The sequence below is a fragment of the Callithrix jacchus genome, chromosome 10 (assembly GCF_049354715.1).
Source record: "Callithrix jacchus isolate 240 chromosome 10, calJac240_pri, whole genome shotgun sequence".
Lineage (NCBI taxonomy): Eukaryota > Metazoa > Chordata > Mammalia > Primates > Cebidae > Callithrix > Callithrix jacchus.
The window spans coordinates 118328494-118346404 of NC_133511.1; the positions used below are offsets into that span (position 1 = coordinate 118328494).

Genomic DNA, 17911 nt, shown 5'->3' on the forward strand with positions numbered 1-17911 from the left:
TGCATGCTTTGTTAAAGGGCTGAGATTTTACCAAGACACTGGCATGTTAGTCTGGTATTCTACCACCCCACCCCCACTTAACAGATCTGGACCAGAGAACAGCTGCCCAGATCAGCTCTGCTAAAGTTTTAGGCACAGACTAAAATAGAAGTCAAGAGCCAGCAAGTCACCAGGAAGTGACTGCTGGACAAAACATAAACCTCTTCTTACAAAACAAATTTCAGGCATCACCAAGACAATTTCTCTTTGCTCAATATAAAGGCAAGATCCAGATAATTTCTCTACAGCTAAGTTTTAATAATCCCCTAGCACTCCATTAAGAGACTCAAAGTACAAACTGGGTCATCCTATGAAATCTCCAAGGCCCACAACCAGAGTGTAATCTCAGGATTAAAACCTGCTACAAGCCCCAGGGAGCTTGCTGCCTCCACAATAAGCATACTGAAGAAGCAACAAAAGTCTGACCCATATCAATTATGTTGTTCAAAACATTTCAGGACAAACACATTAAACACCTCTCTCTACCCTACTACCAAACCCAGACATTCCAATGAGCAAAAACAACTCCTATCACAGCAACCTCACAGCTTCTTCCCCTCTCCTCCCAACCCAGTACCTGGTAGACAAAGCAAATAGTAGGTGCTTGGCAACCATACAGGAACTTGACATCAATGACATGCAGCTCCTCCAGGCGAATGTTGAAGGCCTTGAGTTCTTTATTATCACGATCTAGAGGAATAACCTTGAAAAGGCCATCATAGAGACGCAGGCCAATCATCCGGCACTCAGGGTCAATGATGCCAATAATGCCAGTCTCTGAGGGGCGGCCAATGCGGTCCTGAGAAACAAAATAGGGATTAAGGAAGAACCTCAACAACCACAGAGCAACAGAGCACACTGGGCACCACTTCCGCAGAAAAATTTTAGGAAAGGTAGTAAAACTAATGAATCTATTTGATAGGCCAAACAGTTGGAGCCCAAATGTCAGTGCATACCTTTTTTGTGAAATACTGAATCTCAATGAATTATTACCCTGTCCCTTGGGCCTTGAGTGAACTACAGGAGTCCTTTCTCCAAAAACCTCAAACCCATAGTGTCTTTCCCTTGTTTTTCTAATCAAATAAAGGGCTGTTCCCAGCACTTGACTTTTTTTAAATGAATTATGACAGTCCTACTTGGAAAATTCTCATGAGCCTAAAGCAGCCACCTCACCTGAACATTGCCATGGGCTCGCGTAATGATGTCAATGCTTTCGCCACTCTGCTTATACTCCAGGATGCAGGCATTGTACTTTGCTGTCAAGATAAACAGCAGGTCCTTGCTCTCCCCCTGGAAACCAATATTATGCTATCAAAAGAGGTTCTTTTTAAAACAGGAACAACCTGTCCAGTCTTTAAGCAAACCAAATAGTTTAAGAATTTTCCAAATTCTTCTCTCCCAAAAGAGAAAATACATGGTGAGCTTGTAACCCACACTAGGTACACATATACCCTAAGGGCATGTACAAAAAGCCAGAACTGAAGCTGGTAAACATCTAGTCCTCACTTTCATGATTCTCCATCTCTCTGTTCTATATACAAAGTCTTCATCTATTTCAACCTCAAGCAAATCTCGATCATCGCATTCAAATTCTGAAAGATGAATGTAATGCCTCCTCCATTCCTCTCCAAGTGTTTGAAGACAAAAAGAAATGTGGGAATAACAATGGAAGCTAAAATGGATCTACAGAGTCTTACTTATTTAACACAGACCTCCAAAAAATTACTGTTTTGTTCAAAGGGTTATAATTAAAATTTTGAACCCATTGCTTTCTTGCCAGATTGAGTTAAGACATGATAATGCAATGTGATGGTGATTTGGATGAAAACATTTGCACTAAAAATGACAAAAATACTGATGACAATTTTTTTTTTTTTTTTTTTTTTGAGACAGGGTCTCACTCTGTCACCCAGGTTGGGTGCAGTGGCGCCATCTTGGCTCACTGCAACCTCTGCCTCCCAGGTTCAAGTGATTCTCCTACCTCAGCCTCCCGAGTAGCTGGGATTACAGGTATGTGCCACCACACCCAGCCAATTTTTGTATTTTTAGTAGACGGAGCTGTGAAGCCTGGTAATTGTTAACATAACATTAAATGCTTGCTGTATGCCCTGTGTTACTGAATCATATCATCTTCACAATAACCCAGGAGACTGGATCTGAAAGGTGCCTTCAGTGACAGCTAAAGTCAGAATTAACAAGGAATGAAGCCAGGACTGTCCCACTCTGTAGCCTATCCTCTGAATCAAACTGCTTTAATTTCTTCCTCCTAAAGAAGTCAACTTTATAAATGTTTCCCTAATGAATCTCTCCTACTGCTAGGAAACTTGGTCAAGAATACATATTGAAATTTGCCATCCAATGAGAGAAGAGCGTTTCTCTCCTAAGGCGTATTTCATCCATCCCAAGAATTCACAAAACAACATAATATAGCCGAGGCATGGTGGCACATGCCTACCATCTCCCAGCTACTCTGCTCAGTAGGCTGAAGCGGAGAGATTACTTGAGCTCAGGAGTTCAAGACATCCTCAACACTGCAAGACCCCAGTCTCAAAGAAAATAAACAAACAAAAATAACATAAATAATCTACAACCAACAGTTCTCCCTCCACTGTCTGTCCCAACTCAGCACTTACCTTGGGCCTGAAAAGCTCCATGACCGCAATCTTCCCGTACATGCCCACCTCTTTGACGGGCCGAAGCCCCTCCGCGGTGACCACATAAATCTCTAATCTCGTGTTTTTGGCAATCAACAGGTTTAAGTCTTCAGCTGAAGTAAAGTGTCCTGAAAGAAGAGATCCTCTAACTTTTGAAACCAGGGAAAGGGACTCCCATCCCTTCCAAATCATTTATGTCTAAATACCTCCAGAATTCTCATTTACTTCACATACTTCTCCAACTCTCTCCTGCTATTCCCCTTCTTGCCAAATCCAGCACCTCAGAGAGTCTCATTTCATGCATTTAACAAAGCTGCTTCCCTAATCAGACTAAGAAAACTGGACTGGCTCTAAGAGCGTGTGTCCTCCAACTGACAATGACTGAGTAATCTCTTCTCATGGCTCTTGTCCCTCGAATTTTGCTTTTCCTATTACAGTTACAGTAGCAGGCTCCAACTGAGAATGCTTCCAGTCTTCATATAATGTCTCAGAAACTTTTTTCAGACAGACCAAATGAGAAAAGCCCCAGAGTTTTATATGAAAACATTGTTTTGTCCACATCCCCTGCCCTCTTGGCAGTCTACCAACACCCCCATCCACACTCAGCTACCTCCATCTCTGAACAATAGTGTTTTGTTTTGGAATCATGATTAGGGTGTACATAAACATGCAAGCTTGGGGTCTGCATATTCAGCTGAGAATGTGGGTTCCAGATGATTCTTCCCGGGTTCCGGACATTGGTGTCTTTATTAAAAGCACATCGTCAAAAAGTAAACCCTCCTCCAGCAGGGCCCTCATGTAAACAACCGCCCCAGGCAAAGGGGTTAGCCCGGAAAGAGCTCCTCTCCCTCTGTGGGAGAATGCGGGCATTCTTCACCTCCCTCCACCTCCTGGGACCCCAGACTTCTCCACAGGGAAATCCTGACCCCAAAGTCATCATTACCACCTTTCCCTTTCCCAGCCACATGAGGCCAGTTTCCGGGTCCAAACAACACCGTATAATCAACTCACACTCCTCTCTCTGTCTCACTGGGCCCGCCCTGTCCTCGAGGCCGAGTGACCTCCCCAGGACGAAAGAGGACTTCGAGAGAGGATTCGAACCCCGCAAAAGCGCGTATTGAGACGACTACTTCGAGATAGCGGGGTGGGGGAGGTTCCTCGGCCGCCAGCGCCTCCCATTCGCCGGGCCTCCTCCTGCCCGGCCGCCCCGGGGCCTCGGGCCTCCCTAGGCCGCGGCTCCCCTCAGCTCCCTCCCTCGCCGGGGTCTCCGGCTCCGGCAGCCTCACCGGTCACGCAGCCGTTCACGGCGGTGGGCTTCTGGGCGGTTACCACGTAGTTGTAAGACATGTCGAGGCTTGCGGCGGCCCGTCGGGACTCAAGCGTGACACTAGAGAGAGGGACACAAACGAAGAGACTTGCAGCCCCCACCAGCGCGCAGCGAACTCCACCGCCGCTGCCTCCGCCCCAGATACACGTTGCAGGCCAGAGCGGCCGGGGCGAGGGGCATCACGGGACGGCTTCACCTGGCTCCTTGGAGGACTCCCGAAGCCCGAGGCCGCCAACCAAAGGAGGCCCCGCCCCCGGAGGCGCCGCCTCGCCTCTTTCCGCCAGCGCCCGCGGGACCCGGATGAGAGAGCGCTGACGGGAGTTCCCGGGAAATCGTGGTGCCTTCGGAGGTGGTGGATGCGGGCGTGAGCCGGCGGGGGAAGTGCGCCAGTGTCCTCGGAGCTCGCCCGCGGATTCCCTTCCCCGTTCCGCGCCCTTCGCCCTTCCGCGCATCCTGTCCTTCCGTTGCTCCAGGAGCCCTCGGGGCTGTTCCTCCTTTTGGAAAGGGAAGGACTGGGGAGGCCTAGAGAGGGAAGGGAAATGACCGCGATTTGTGCACATCCCAGACTAGAACCTTGCCTACCTCCCCCTTCACTCTCAGTTCCTCCAGATCCAGCCAGTGCTCTCTCCTGACGTTAAAACGACCACTCGGCGTGGGGCCCCAGGACGCTCACCTCCTCCCTTTTGCACGTTGATTCTTAAGACTTCGAAGGGCTCACCGGTCCGCTCGCCCAATGTTATTGGTGCCCCTATTGCTCTACAAATTCGAACCTCAAACACAAAACCAGCATCTCCGTAGGGAAATCTAAGGAGCCAGGAGGGCAGTCAGCCCTGCAGCCTCCAGGGTAGCACCAAACAGGCTCCCCGGGAACTAGAGGAGAACCACGTGGCTTAGCATACTCGCAGAATACCAGAGAGGAGCCAACCCCCATTTTACAGATGAGGAAGCTGAGACTTAAGTAGGAATTGGTTTACCTAAGACCCACCCCCCCAATCCCAAGTAGGCTGAGGAAGAGCTAGGTGCAGAGCTATGTTGATCTTCCTACTGTGCACCCACACGTAGGCACAGAGGCCAACACGCCACTGAACCGGGCTGAACTGAGGAAAGCCAGAATGTCATTGTGGTTTACAGCTTGCATTTCCCACAGCAGAGGCTGTGCCTGACTTTGGAGGCAGTAGTGAACACAAGCTCTTTGTAGAAAAACGAAAACAGGTTTAGATCCTGGCTCTTAGCTGTATGACCTTGGATATGTCCCTAGAGCTCTCCTAGTGTGTCTCCCTGAAGTAAAATGGGATCACAAACTGGCCAGCTTCCCCCATCCCCCGCCCTTTTGGTGCCAAGCCCAATGAGAACAAGCGTTTGAAGAGCTTTGTTAACTTTCTCACTGCATGTGATGCCCATGTAAAAGATAAAGTTATTCTGAGGGTCACTGTTCTTTGGTGATGAAGTGGGTTGAGCTGCTGTTCCTGGGCATAAAGGCAGCCCTGTGCCTGACATGGATTGCTCTGTCTTCTGGCAGCCAAGTGCAGGCGTGAACCTTGGTCGGTCCCACACTCTTCTCCATCCATAGCCCACGTACTAGAGTTTGGACTTGGACCGAAGTCTGGGGCAGCTCCCTAATTACTAGAGCGCTGAAGTGTGATTGTGCCAGTCGGCTGCAAGTGCCTTCAGCAGCTTGTACATTACCCGCTCCTGCAGGTGCTGCTGCTGCCTCCGCTGTGCTCAGAGACGGGTAACACAGGATTGTCCATCCGGCAACTTGGTGCAAAGGTGTGAACTCGGCTTGTTTCAGAGGCTCCCCACCATGGTGAGTCATACAGGGCTGGGGCAGGGGAAGGACAGCATGATCTCAAAGCGGGATCCCAGCCCTGGGCACTTGGGCGTGCTAGAGCTCCTTACACCCTGACCGAGAGATGCTACTGCCTCCTGAGGCTCAGGGGTTAAGAGAGAGGGTCATCCTCTCTCCCAGGGCCTGATTCCTGCTTTTCTTCATTCCCAGAGGCCACTAGTCCCAGCCAGGCCTGGGGCTGCAGCCTCTGAGTCCCTTTAGAGCTGTTCTGCCCCCTATCTGGGTCTTGCGTTCAGAGTAGAACAAGAACAGTTACCTGCTCTGTAATATTCACTGTACCAGTCACAGAAGGAACCGTGAAGAATGACCACGTGACTGTTCCTAACCCTGGGGCTTATGTCGGCAGGTTTGGAACTGGGATCTACAGTGTGGGAGCCTGGCCATGTCCCTGGGCTTTGCTCCAGGCCCACTGATTTGGACCAAAACAAGCCTTGAACATATCTGGATTCAAATTTCAGCCTGCCACTGACCAGCTGCATGACCTTTTACAGAAGATTGACCCTCTTGAGCCTGTTTTCTCTATCTGCATTATAAAGCAGATTATCTCTAGTGGTTGTGAGGTGTTGGTCAAGCAGAGTCCTGGAGGCCTCACGTGATATTCTTTCCTTTTCCATCCTCTCAGGCCACTGAAACCAAGGATGGCACTGGTCCCCAAACCCTCTCCTGGCTCTGGTGCAGGGATTATTGAAAATCCCAGGCAAGACATTATCAAAATGGGGAGCAGGCCACTTTCTTGGAGGCTGGTGGTACTGGAGGCTGGGCTTGGAGTGAGGCCTACTCACAACTTCATTGTATGTTCCAGTCCCTGGTAGGCTCTGAGGGCCACTAGCCCATGCCCTTTCTAGGGCAACCTCTGTCACCCTCCACCTCCCTTCAGCCCCTCAAGAAGGCGGCATGATATGGCCAAAAGGGAACCAGTTTTGGAGCCAGGCAGACCTGGATACCTGCTGGCTGTGTGACCTTGGGCAAAATCGTTTAACTGTGCCTCAGTTTTCTCACTGGGCTCATCTTTCCTCCATCGGGTTGTTGGGAAAATATGCTCAAAAACTCTTAGAACTGGGCCTGGCTGTAGTCACTGCTCAGCAAATGGAAGCAATCTTATTCTTCTTCTTGCTCCCTGTAGACCTAGGCTACTCCGAAGCAGGTGGCTTAGCCCTGGCCCTGGCCAATCGCAGGGCAGGTTGGCAGGGAGGCATCAGAGCCAAATTTTGTACAAAGGAGCTGGTGCTAGTGGGCTCAGGAAGAAGCTACAGCCGGAAGTTCACCTTGCCAGGACCTGGCTCAGCTGCAGGCTCCTGCCAGGCCACCAGGTGGCGGTGGGAGCCCAGCCCTCTAGGTCCACGTTGGCCCCGAGCCTCACTCCGCCTTCAGGACAAAGGCAGGGTCTGCAGCCCTTGTTCAGCAGGCTCCAGCTTTTCACAGCCTATTTAAAAAACACATTAGCTCCCTTTGATTGAGTTTCCACTATATTGCAGGCATAGCCTCTGTTCTACTAAATCCATGTTTTACAGAGGAAGAGTTACAGCTCACAACAGTGATGTATCTTTCCTGAGTTCCTGCAGCTAATGAGAGACAGATGTGGGATCTGGGCCGGGCACGGTGGCTCACGCCTGTAATCCCAGCACTTTGGGAGGCCGAGGCAGGTGGATCATGAGGTCAAGAGATTGAGACCATCCTGGTCAACATGGTGAAACCCTGTCTCTACTAAAAATACAAAAAATTAGCTGGGCATGGTGGCACGTGCCTGTAATCCCAGCTACTCAGGAGGCTGAGGCAGAAGAATTGCCTGAACCCAGGAGGCAGAGGTTTCGATGAGCCGAGATTGTGCCATTGCACTCCAGCCTGGGTAACAAGAGCGAAAGTCCTTCTAAAAAAAAAAAAAGAAAAAAAAAAAAAAAAAAAGAAGAAGTGGGATATGAACCTAAGTCCCCATGACAGCAGAGCTCAAGCTGTGCTTTATTCTAGCCCCCACACTGCTCACTTCTGTCTGCACCCTGTATCCACTCAGCCAAGCCTGGCAGTGCTACTCAGCAGCCCTCCTCCAACCTGCCCACAGCCCCTCCTGAGGCTGCCCGTGGCCAGCCTTCTTCCCACCCCTTCCTGCTGGTCACCCATGCTTCCTGGCACCACCAAACTATTCACTCCAGGACTTGGCTTATGCTCCCCCTCTGGCTGGAAGAGCCTCCCTTTTCCCTCCCTACCATGCCTGCTCCCTTTTACCTATCCAGGACCAGCTTTTCCTTCACAGAGACCTCCAGGCCCCTCAGGAGGCTGCAGCCCCTCCTCTGTGCTGTGGTGCACGTGCGGTCCTCACATAGCAGTACCTGCACATGGCTGACCTCTGCTGTGTTTCACTGAGAGCAGGAACAGTATTGTTATCTCTTTTTTAATTTCTGAGATGGAGTCTCACTCTGTCACCCAGGCTGGAGTCCAGTGGCACCATGACAGCCCACTGCAGCCATCACCTCCCAGGTTCAAGCAATCCTCCCACCTCAGCTTTCTGAGTAGTGGGATTATAGGCATACACCACCATGCCTATCTCATTTTTCATATTTTTTGTAGAGATGGAGTTTCATCATATTGCCCAGGCCAGTCTCAAAGTCTTGGGCTCAAGTGATCTGCCTGCCTCAGCCTCCCAAAGTGCTGGGATTACAGTCATGAGCCACTGCTCTTGGGCCATTATCTTTACACACAGTGCCTAGTGCTGGGCCTGGCACACCAGGAGGCTGGGGAAATGTTTGCCCTGCATTGGAGCAGCAGGGGAGCAGCAGTGACTGGAACCTGCTCAGCTCCTTCCCCTGGCATAGGAGCCTCAGCCTGGGGCTTTTCTTCCTTTGAAAGAAGAAGGTGTTGGGCCCCAACTTTATTAAAATATTTTATGCTGAGGACAATACCTCCCCCATTTTCTTTGTATTGAAGCCATTTTTCAGGATAAATTGAAAGTATGGTACAAGATACTTCATAAATTAGATGCTGAATAGAAAGTCACAAGTTATTGAAAACTTACAGAAATACCCACCTGATAAGATGTTGCCCAACTCAAGGAAGTGCTGTGCTCCTGGAGTTCTTAGGTGGATGCGGGCCTGCACCACAGCAGAGTGGCTGGGCAGGATGGGGGCGTCTGTGCTGACCACACTCTGATCTCCTTCTCACCCCTCCCCTGCAGACCTCCAAAAAGCTGGTGAACTCGGTGACAGGCTGTGCTGATGATGCCCTTGCTGGCCTGGTGGCCTGCAACCCCAACCTGCAGCTCCTGCAGGGCCACCGTGTGGCCCTCCGTTCTGACCTGGACAGCCTCAAGGGCCGGGTGGCACTGCTGTCGGGTGGGGGCTCTGGCCATGAGCCTGCCCATGCTGGTGAGCACCCTAGGTTGGGGCAGGGGGTACTGGTGGAGTGGACAGGGCCTCCGGGAAGATCCTCAGTGCTGCCATGAGATGCAGGGCGGAGCCCAGCCCAGAGTCAGGAACTGGGGCTGCTTCCCACTCTCCCTCTCCTCCAGCTGGGATCAGGGGCCCGTCATGGCCTCTCTGAATCTGTTTCTATGTCTGAAAAAACTACAAAGCTTGAGCCAAACAATCTCTCAAGTCCTTCTAGCCCTGAGAGTTGGTGATTCCATGAGTCTTCTGGACCCTCCAGGCCCAGCAGACCCACCCCTTCTTCCATGAAGGCTTCCTGACTCCCAGCCTAGAGCAGCATTCCTCTTCTGAATTCTCACCTGACATGCCCCACGCATGGACTGTCCTGGCTTGTTTCCTGTTAGGAGCCAGGGATGCGAACTCTCCTTGAGGGCTCCTGGAGGGCAGGGACGAGGCTGCACGTCATTTGTCCCTTTCCTGTCTTCCTTCAGCAAATCCATTCATTCATTCCGCAAATGCTCATGAGCCCACTACATACCTGGCACTGTACTGGGCACAATGAACCAGACAGACAAGGTCTCTGCCCTCAAGGAGCTTATTTTCTACTTAGAAGAGATAGACAATAGTCAGGTATACACAAAAGTAAATGCGATCATTTCAGAGGGTGCTACGTGACTTAGTAAAGACAGTAAAATGGGGCAAAGGAATAGTGAGTCCCCAGGGAGGAAGTGGGTGACTGCTTCAGACTGGGAGGTCACAGAAGGCTTCTCTAAGGTGCTTCCTAAGGAGTCAGCCATGTGAAGACCTGGGGGATCTTTGAGAACCAAGCATACAGTAGGGCTCACCAAACCATGACCCCAGAAGCATGTGAAGCCCCAGTGACTACAGGCACAAGTTCACCCGGCATGCTCACTTCACCCTTTCCACTTCCAGGTTTCATAGGGAAGGGGATGCTGACCGGGGTCATCGCTGGAGCCGTGTTCACCTCCCCGGCGGTGGGCAGCATCCTGGCAGCCATCAGGGCAGTGGCCCAGGCTGGCACAGGTAAACCTGGTATGTGGGAGGGGCTGCGGCCAGGAGGGCACAGTAAGCGCACTGAGCCCTGCTGGCTGCTTCCTCAGTGGGGACCCTCCTCATCGTGAAGAACTATACTGGGGATCGGCTAAACTTCGGCCTGGCCCGGGAGCAGGCCCAGGCAGAAGGCATCCCAGTGGAGATGGTGGTGATCGGGGACGACAGCGCCTTCACCGTCCTGAAGAAGGCAGGCCGGAGGGGGCTGTGTGGCACAGTGCTTATACACAAGGTGGGCTTCCACCCAGGATGCAGAGGCTGGCCAGCCCCTCCCAGCCTTTCCTTGCCTAGCAGCATCCGGTAACTGGACCGTTCCAGCCCTTCCCCAAGAAGTTACTTCTTCTCCAGTGTTCCCTGATCTGAGAAGGTCCCCCCATCCCCTCGGCTACCTAAGCCCAGATACAGGCATTCTCCCAGACCCATCCCCTTCTCTTTCCCATACCTAATCAGTTGCCCAGTCCTGGCACTTCTGCTCCTAAATGTACATAACACACATCCTCCTCAGACCCCACCACTCTTGCTCACCTTGGTTCAGGGGTCATCTGTTCATGCTTGATGGCTGCAGCTGCCTCCTCACTGGTGTCCCCCACCTGCTTCCTGCCTTCTGGCCTTGCCTATCCATTCTCCACCTACTGCCAGAGGTGTCTTCTAAAACGTATATCTGACTAGGTTGTGTATCCACTGAAAGCCTTGTTGAGTGCCTAGAGTCAACACAAGCCCTCACCCAGCTCACTGACTCCCCACCTTTATCTCCCATCATCCCTACCATCCTCTTTTGGTCCATTCACACCAGCTGCTGTACCTGAGAGGCTGTGGCTCATCTCTGGCTTTGCTTATGCAGTGTCTGTGGCCCAGAAAATTCTTTCTTGCCCAGGCTCCTTTTGGCCTGGCTAACTCCTACCATTCTGCAGAAGCCCAGCTCTGATGTCTCCCCACCTGGGAGGCTCTCCCTGATCTCTGTCTTCCCGCTATCCCAAGCTGTCTGGTAGCCCCTCCTAGTGTGGACTCCATCATTGCAGTTACCACCTCACATACATTTTCAATTTGTGTGTGTCTGCTTCCCTAGCCTCTCCCCAGACTGTGAGTTCTTAAGGGTGGGGACTGTGACGTAGTTGCCTTTTTTCCTTTTCAGCATATACTAGGGGTTTGGTAAAAATTGGGTGGATGGATGGATGATGGATGGATGGATGGCTGGATAGATGCGTAAAGTGTCCCGGAGTAGCAAGGCTATTGGAGCGAGAACTCTGAAACCCTAGAGTTGGGAAACAGGCCCCCTACTGGGTGTGTGACATTGGACAAGTTACCTCCCCTCTCTGGGCACATTTCCCCATTTTTAAAGTCTTTTCTGACTCTAACAGACAGGAATTCTTGAAGATTCCTGGCAGGTAGACTGTGAATGAGGGGAGTTTGCTCTTCTGCCCTAAATGTGATGGGCCAGGTTGAGTGTGGAAATCCTGAGGTTCCCCCTTCCCAACAAGAAATTCATGCCCTGCCTGTCTTCTACCCCACGTGGTACAGTGATGACCTCTGCTCTGGGGCTTTTACCTCTGTGTGGCTGCAGGTAGCAGGTGCTCTGGCTGAGGCAGGTGTGGGGCTGGAGGAGATCACGAAGCAGGTGAACATGGTGGCCAAGGCCATGGGTGAGTGCCGTCCTGGGAGTTGGGGAGGAGAGTGGGGGAGGTTGGAGCAACCCTGGGACGAGGAGTAGGTTCCTGTTGGTTGCCTAGTGGGGCTCCCCAGGTTATTACCCAGAGGCTGAGGAAAGGTAACCCTGGGGGAGCTCTTGGGGACTGGTGGCCTTGGGTACCATAGCTGAGGTGGAGAGTCTGGCAAGCTTTCTCAGAGAAGAGGATGCCTGTGGGCAGGGCTTGTGAGATGTTGCTGCTGTCTTTCCTGACACCCAGTGCTGAGAGCGGAATAGTCATCCCGTCATGCTTCATTTCTCATAGGTACCCTGGGGGTGAGCTTATCCTCCTGCAGTGTCCCTGGTTCCAAACCCACCTTCGAGCTCTCAGCCGACGAGGTGGAGCTGGGCCTGGGTAAGCTTGTGGCCACCCATCCCAGCCCTGCCTGCCCCTCAGCCCTGGACTTTGCCCACCTTGTATACCCTAAGAGCTGCCATCCTGGTCCTCTCCCAAGGTGGTCTTAGTATTTTTACCTGGGCATTTGAGGCCCAGCCTGGCCCAGCCTGCCTGATTTCTACCTGCTCTGCCATCCACACTCAGGACTCTGGCCACATGGGGCTCCATGCACTGTCCACCTCCTTGCCTTTGCTCACCATTCCCAGGTCCTCCTGCCCCTGCCAGAATGCACCTTCTTTCAAGGCTGTTCAAAGATCACCTGACTGCAAAGCTTTCTGCTTCCTCCCCTGTGCTTCCACCTTGACTACCTCTAGTTAAAGCTAATCTCCACCACCAAGCCATGAGCTCCCATAGAGCAGAGACCATGTTTTCAATTACTCTGTCCATTTCCACCCTCCACCTCCACCCACTTATACAGTGCCTACAGTGCCTTGCCTAGTGCCCAGCACTGTGCAAGTCCTTGATAAAAATGATAAGCAAATCCCCAGGCCCCGAGTGGGCCAGCACTGACCACATCTATCCACAGGGATCCACGGGGAAGCTGGCGTGCGCCGGATAAAGGTAGGTGGTCCCCCGGCATAGGCCACCCTAAGGTCAAGGCCCCTCAGATGCAGCTCATTCTTGGCTCACTCTGACAGATGGCAACCGCCGATGAGATTGTGAAACTCATGCTCGACCACATGACAAACACCACCAACGCATCTCATGTGCCTGTGCAGCCTGGTAGGTGGCCTGTCACCCCATCTCCCAACCTTTCCTCCACTTCACAGGCAGAGGGTCTCACCTAGGGTGTCATGTCTATCCACAGGCTCCTCGGTTGTGATGATGGTCAACAACCTGGGTGGCCTGTCATTCCTGGAACTGGGCATCATAGCCGACGCTGCTGTCCGCTCCCTGGGTGAGCCTTGCACTGTGAAGGGGACCCTGCAGCCCTTTGAAAAAGGCTGAGAGAGGGTCTTGTGATGGCAGAGAACACAGACTGTGCCGTCAGATGAGCCTGAGTTAAATCGTCTCTCTGCCACCTGATTGCTGGATACTTTGAGCCTTTGTTCATTGTCTTGTCTGTAAATGGGATATTAATAATGATACCCGCCTTATAGGGTTGTTGTGAGGATTAAGTGAGATTAAACATATGTAAGACACTCAATACTGTGCCCAGCACCTAGCACAAACTGAGTAAATGAGACCTGAAGTAGGGACACCTCCAGGGAATAATGTGGTCATTTGTGGGGTTGAGGGATGCCAGGAGGAAATCAGGCCATCTCCCTACCGAACTCAGGGCCCCAGCTTCCAACATCTTTGCTTTTCAGTTGTTATGTTTCTTTCCCTGATGCCCATTTTCCCCTCTTGGACTGCCACGCTCTGGTATTGCAGAGGGCCGTGGGGTGAAGATTGCCCGTGCCCTGGTGGGCACCTTCATGTCAGCACTGGAGATGCCTGGTGTTTCTCTCACCCTCCTGCTGGTGGATGAGCCTCTCCTGAAACTGATAGGTGAGACCTGGAACCTGGGGTCACCCAAGCCAGGGCTACTTGTGGCCGGAAGAAGCCAGGGAGACTTGGAGACCCCATCAGGGCTGACTGTGGCAGTCAGAGCTCTGGAGCCTGTGAAGAAGGCCCTTTCTAAGCTTCTCCAGACTTTTCTAGCTCTCACTGGCCAAGGAGGAGTTGGTGTTAGGATCCTCCTCAGATAGGCCTGACCCTTTCCCCAGGGACCCTTCCTTCATACCCCTGTACCAGTAGGCACTCAGTCCATGCTTGAGATGGACTCCCTTCCTCCAGGGCTGCTGAGAGAGCCAGGCCAGCAGGGCCAGGATGAGGGAGTCCAAGCCCTCCTGAATCCCTGGCTGGCCAGTGGTGTCTCAAAGAGTTGTCTTGCTGCTGTTAGATGCTGAAACCACTGCAGCAGCCTGGCCTAATGTGGCCGCAGTCTCCATTACTGGACGGAAGCGGAGCCGGGTAGCCCCTGCGGAGCCCCAGGAGGCCCTTGATTCCATTGCTGCAGGAGGTACCAAGCCCTGCTTCTGGGGAAGGGGCAGGCTTCCCAAAGGATGCAGGGGTATGTGGTGGGACAGGACGGGGCCCTGGCACCCACTGTCCTCCCTTTCTAGGCTCAGCCTCGAAGCGGATGGCGCTTGTGCTGGAACGGGTGTGCAGTACCCTCCTGGGCCTGGAGGAGCATCTGAATGCCCTAGACCGGGCTGCTGGCGACGGCGACTGTGGCACCACCCACAGCCGTGCAGCCAGAGGTTGGTGCCAGGGACTTTGCCAACTGAGGTCATTCACAAAACCCTAGCTCCCCTTTCACCTGTTTTCCTGAAGACAGGGACCTTCTTTTTTTTTTGAGACAGAATCTCACTGTGTCTCCCAGGCTGGAGTGCAGGGGTGCAATCTCAGCTCACTGCAACCTCTGCCCCCCAGGTTCAAGCACTTCTTCTGCTTCAGCCTCCCTAGTAGCTGGGATTACACCACTATGGCTGGCTAATGTTAGTGTTTTTAGTGGAGGCAGGGTTTCACCACATTGGCCAGGCTGGTCTCATACTCCTGACCTCAAGCCATCTGCCCGCCTCAGCCTCCCAAAGTGTTGGGATTATAGGCATGAGCCACCAAGCTGGGCTGACAGGGACCTTGTTAACAACACAAATGTAGGAAGTTGTTATCGTAGAATTAAATGAAGTCCTTCACAGTGAATAACATAACTCAAGGCAAACTTGCTCTGTTGTCCTTATTTTTCTTAGTTTACCCAGCCCAGTGAAAAGCTCTTACCTGTCCAGCATCATTCAAGAAAAAGGTATTTGGTGCCTGCCATGGGCTAGGCATTGCTCTCAACTCTGGATACAGCAGTGAACAGAGCAGACAGAAATCACTGCCCTCATGGCTTATGTTCTGGGAGGAAGACAAACAGTAAACAAGATAAACCAGTAAAACACAGAGGATGTTAGCACAAAGCGCTAAGGAGAAACAACAAGGCCGGGAAGCAGAGTACAGGGTGTCAGGTGGAGGGGCTGGGGGCAGGCCTCGCCTCCCGAGGCCCCTTTCAGTTACACAGCCCAGCGCCTCTCCAGACTGCACACTGGATATGTTAAGGGCTCTTGGGAAGACTTCATTCTGCCTTCCTCTCAGCCTCTTCCAGCCTTCACTGGTGCTGGCTGGGAGTCAGGGAGATGGAGGGAGGGTCTCTGAATTCCTCCCATGTCTTTGTGCCTACAGCGATCCGAGAGTGGCTGAAGGAGGGCCCACCCCCTGCCAGCCCTGCCCAGCTGCTCTCCAAGTTGTCGGTCCTGCTTCTGGAGAAGATGGGAGGCTCATCTGGGGCAGTGGGTGCCCAGGGGCTGAAGGGCTGACAGGGAGGTGGCTGGGCCAGCTGGGGTCCTGGCCAGTACCATATGCTCAGCATTCTCATCTTCCCCAGCTCTATGGCCTGTTTCTGACAGCAGCTGCCCAACCCCTCAAGGCCAAGACCAGCCTCCCAGCCTGGTCTGCTGCCATGGACGCCGGCCTGGAAGCCATGCAGAAGTGAGCTGGAGCCCTGTGCCTCAGACCAGGGTTGGCCTGTGGGAGGTGGTTGGTGACATCTGCTCCTCGCCAGGCCCTAGCCCCACCCTTAGAGTGATTCCCTTGGTTCCCTACAGTGAGCCTGTTTCATTTTCTTTCCCTGCCAGGTATGGAAAGGCTGCCCCAGGAGACAGGACTATGGTGTGTACTTGGACTCTGTCCCCAGACCTTTCTCCTTTTGAGCCTGTAAGCCCTAAAGAGCACCCTCAGTGGCAGGGCCTGCGCTCAGCCCTCTTTCCCTCACCTTGTCCAGCTGGATTCTCTGTGGGCAGCAGGGCAGGAGCTCCAAGCCTGGAAGAGCCCAGGAGCCAATCTGTTCCAAGTCCTGACCAAAGCAGTCAAGGTAAGTGAGGCTGGGCCCCACCCAGGGAGACAGGCTTGGAACCACCAGACTCCTGTCTCCATGTGACCCTGAGCAAGTTCACCTTCCTGGACCTCAGTTCCTTCTCTGTGCAATGGAGATGAGCACCTATCTCAGAAGGCAGTTATGTGTCTAAGGAAATACTTAGAGCCCTGCACAGTGCCTGGGATGTGGCAGGGCCTCAGTGAATGGCGGCCCCTTTTCCTGCTGGAAGTAGATGAGAGGTGACTTTCCACCTGGTGACAGAGCAGAGGGTGCTGGCAGAGCCGGGGCAAGCGTCCAGGGCCAGGCTGCATGGCAGAGACACTCTGCCCATGACAGAAAGAAGGAGTCCTGGGGGCCTGCCGTTGAACCTGCTCCCACACCCATCCCCCAGAGTGCCGAAGCTGCAGCCGAGGCCACCAAGAATATGGAAGCTGGAGCCGGAAGAGCCAGTTATATCAGCTCAGCACGGCTGGAGCAGCCAGACCCTGGGGCGGTGGCAGCTGCTGCCATCCTCCGGGCCATCCTGGAGGTCTTACAGAGCCAGGGTGTGTAACTGCCTCCTCTGCCTCAGCTCCTCTCACTGCTGTGTTGAGGTGGCCTTTGTCACTTCCTTCTGCCTTCCAATCGTCACCTTCCCCCAACCTGGACCCTTTGGCCCGCACTCTAAGTTGAGCAGGAAATCCTTTACCAAGACTCCAGAGCTACAGACAACACCCAGAGAGAGCCGGAGTGGTTCCCCATGCCTCTCCAGTATTCCCTCTCCCTTTGCAGGAGGGTGGAGTCCCTGGGTCATGCCACCCTCCCCTGCCAGCTCTGGACTTCAGAGATAAGGCATTTTCCTTGTGCAGCCTTTACCTGGCAATCCTAACTTGGTTTTAAGACTCCCTGTGAAATGCCTTCCGCACCTTAACCCCAGTGAGTGTGGAAAAGAAAGTTAATAAACTATAACACATGGAAGCAAGAAAGCCACTGCCTCCTCTGAGGGACCTTCCCCAAAGCTTGTGAACGAGGGGCCCACAGCCCTGGCCGTAGGCATCATGACCCATCTCCTACCAGGCAGATCTCTATTACCTGAGCCCCTAACACAGGGTCTCCTCAGCTGGGCTGCTTCCACTGGGGCCCCACCCATCCCCCTTCCAATACATATACCTGATGTGTGTAAGAATGCTAGAAAGGCTTTCCTCAGCATTTAATTAACAATTCAGTGGCTCCTCAGGAGCCAAAGGGGCATTTGGGACACCAGAAGGAAAAGAAATAATCATGGTCTAAGGTTCAGTTATGGATCAGAAAATGCAGCCAGGCTGGGCGTGGTGGCTCACACCTGCAATCCCAGCACTTTGGAAGGCCGAGGCAGCAGATCTCTTACACTCAGGAGCTCAAGACCAGCCTGGGCAACATGGTGAAACCCTGTCTCTACCAAAAAACACAAAATTAGCCAGGCATGGTGGGGTGTGCCAGTAGTCCTAACTTGTTGGGAGGTTGGCTTGGGGCCAGGAGATCGAGGCTGCAGTGAGCTGTGATCATGCCACTACATTCTAGCCTGGGCAACAGAGCAAGACCCTGTCTCAAAAAAGAAAACTGCAGTCAAGCCAGCCCCCAGGTCTCTTTCTAGAGCAATCGCTGATGGCACCAGGGT

At 52.7% G+C, this 17911-nt stretch overlaps 2 protein-coding genes across 5 annotated transcripts in view; one reads left to right on the forward strand and one right to left on the reverse strand.

The window, feature by feature from the left end:
• The window catches only part of DDB1 (damage specific DNA binding protein 1), a 34828-nt gene extending 30651 nt beyond the window's left edge, over nucleotides 1-4177 (reverse strand). For both annotated transcript variants that reach the window (XM_078341150.1, XM_054240960.2), the window contains exons 1-4: nucleotides 3980-4177; nucleotides 2673-2821; nucleotides 1213-1329; nucleotides 617-838 (exon numbers count right to left, since the gene is read on the reverse strand). In XM_078341150.1, the coding sequence (XP_078197276.1) occupies nucleotides 617-838; nucleotides 1213-1329; nucleotides 2673-2821; nucleotides 3980-4040 (549 nt within the window). In that variant the 5' untranslated portion in view covers nucleotides 4041-4177. The remainder of the gene's footprint in view (nucleotides 1-616; nucleotides 839-1212; nucleotides 1330-2672; nucleotides 2822-3979) is intronic.
• Nucleotides 4178-4311: 134 nt separating this feature from the next.
• On the forward strand, nucleotides 4312-17240 carry TKFC (triokinase and FMN cyclase). 3 transcript variants are annotated; one of them, XM_035262861.3, is made up of 18 exons: nucleotides 4312-4978; nucleotides 5719-5827; nucleotides 9036-9225; nucleotides 10159-10269; nucleotides 10347-10528; nucleotides 11858-11936; nucleotides 12246-12335; nucleotides 12904-12938; nucleotides 13016-13100; nucleotides 13186-13275; nucleotides 13752-13868; nucleotides 14263-14382; nucleotides 14486-14623; nucleotides 15585-15691; nucleotides 15787-15890; nucleotides 16037-16070; nucleotides 16183-16272; nucleotides 16667-17240. In XM_035262861.3, exons 1-18 carry the CDS (start codon nucleotides 4959-4961, stop codon nucleotides 16826-16828), a joined length of 1863 nt encoding a protein of 620 aa, XP_035118752.1. In that variant the 5' UTR covers nucleotides 4312-4958; the 3' UTR covers nucleotides 16829-17240. The 3 variants fall into 3 exon arrangements, with proteins under 3 accessions (XP_035118752.1, XP_035118754.1, XP_035118751.2); XM_035262863.3 differs by having other exon boundaries at nucleotides 4312-4401; XM_035262860.3 differs by having other exon boundaries at nucleotides 4312-4369.
• The last annotated feature ends 671 nt before the right edge of the window (nucleotides 17241-17911 follow it).

What these genes read in the sequence shown, in the direction of transcription:
- TKFC (XM_035262861.3), top strand. Translation starts at nt 4,959, where the DNA reads ATGAGGAAGCTGAGACTTAA. An exon ending in CCCCAGGAGACAGGACTATG is followed by an intron (nt 16,071 to 16,182) that starts GTGTGTACTTGG and finishes CACCTTGTCCAG; the next exon opens with CTGGATTCTCTGTGGGCAGC. An exon ending in TCCTGACCAAAGCAGTCAAG is followed by an intron (nt 16,273 to 16,666) that starts GTAAGTGAGGCT and finishes CCCATCCCCCAG; the next exon opens with AGTGCCGAAGCTGCAGCCGA.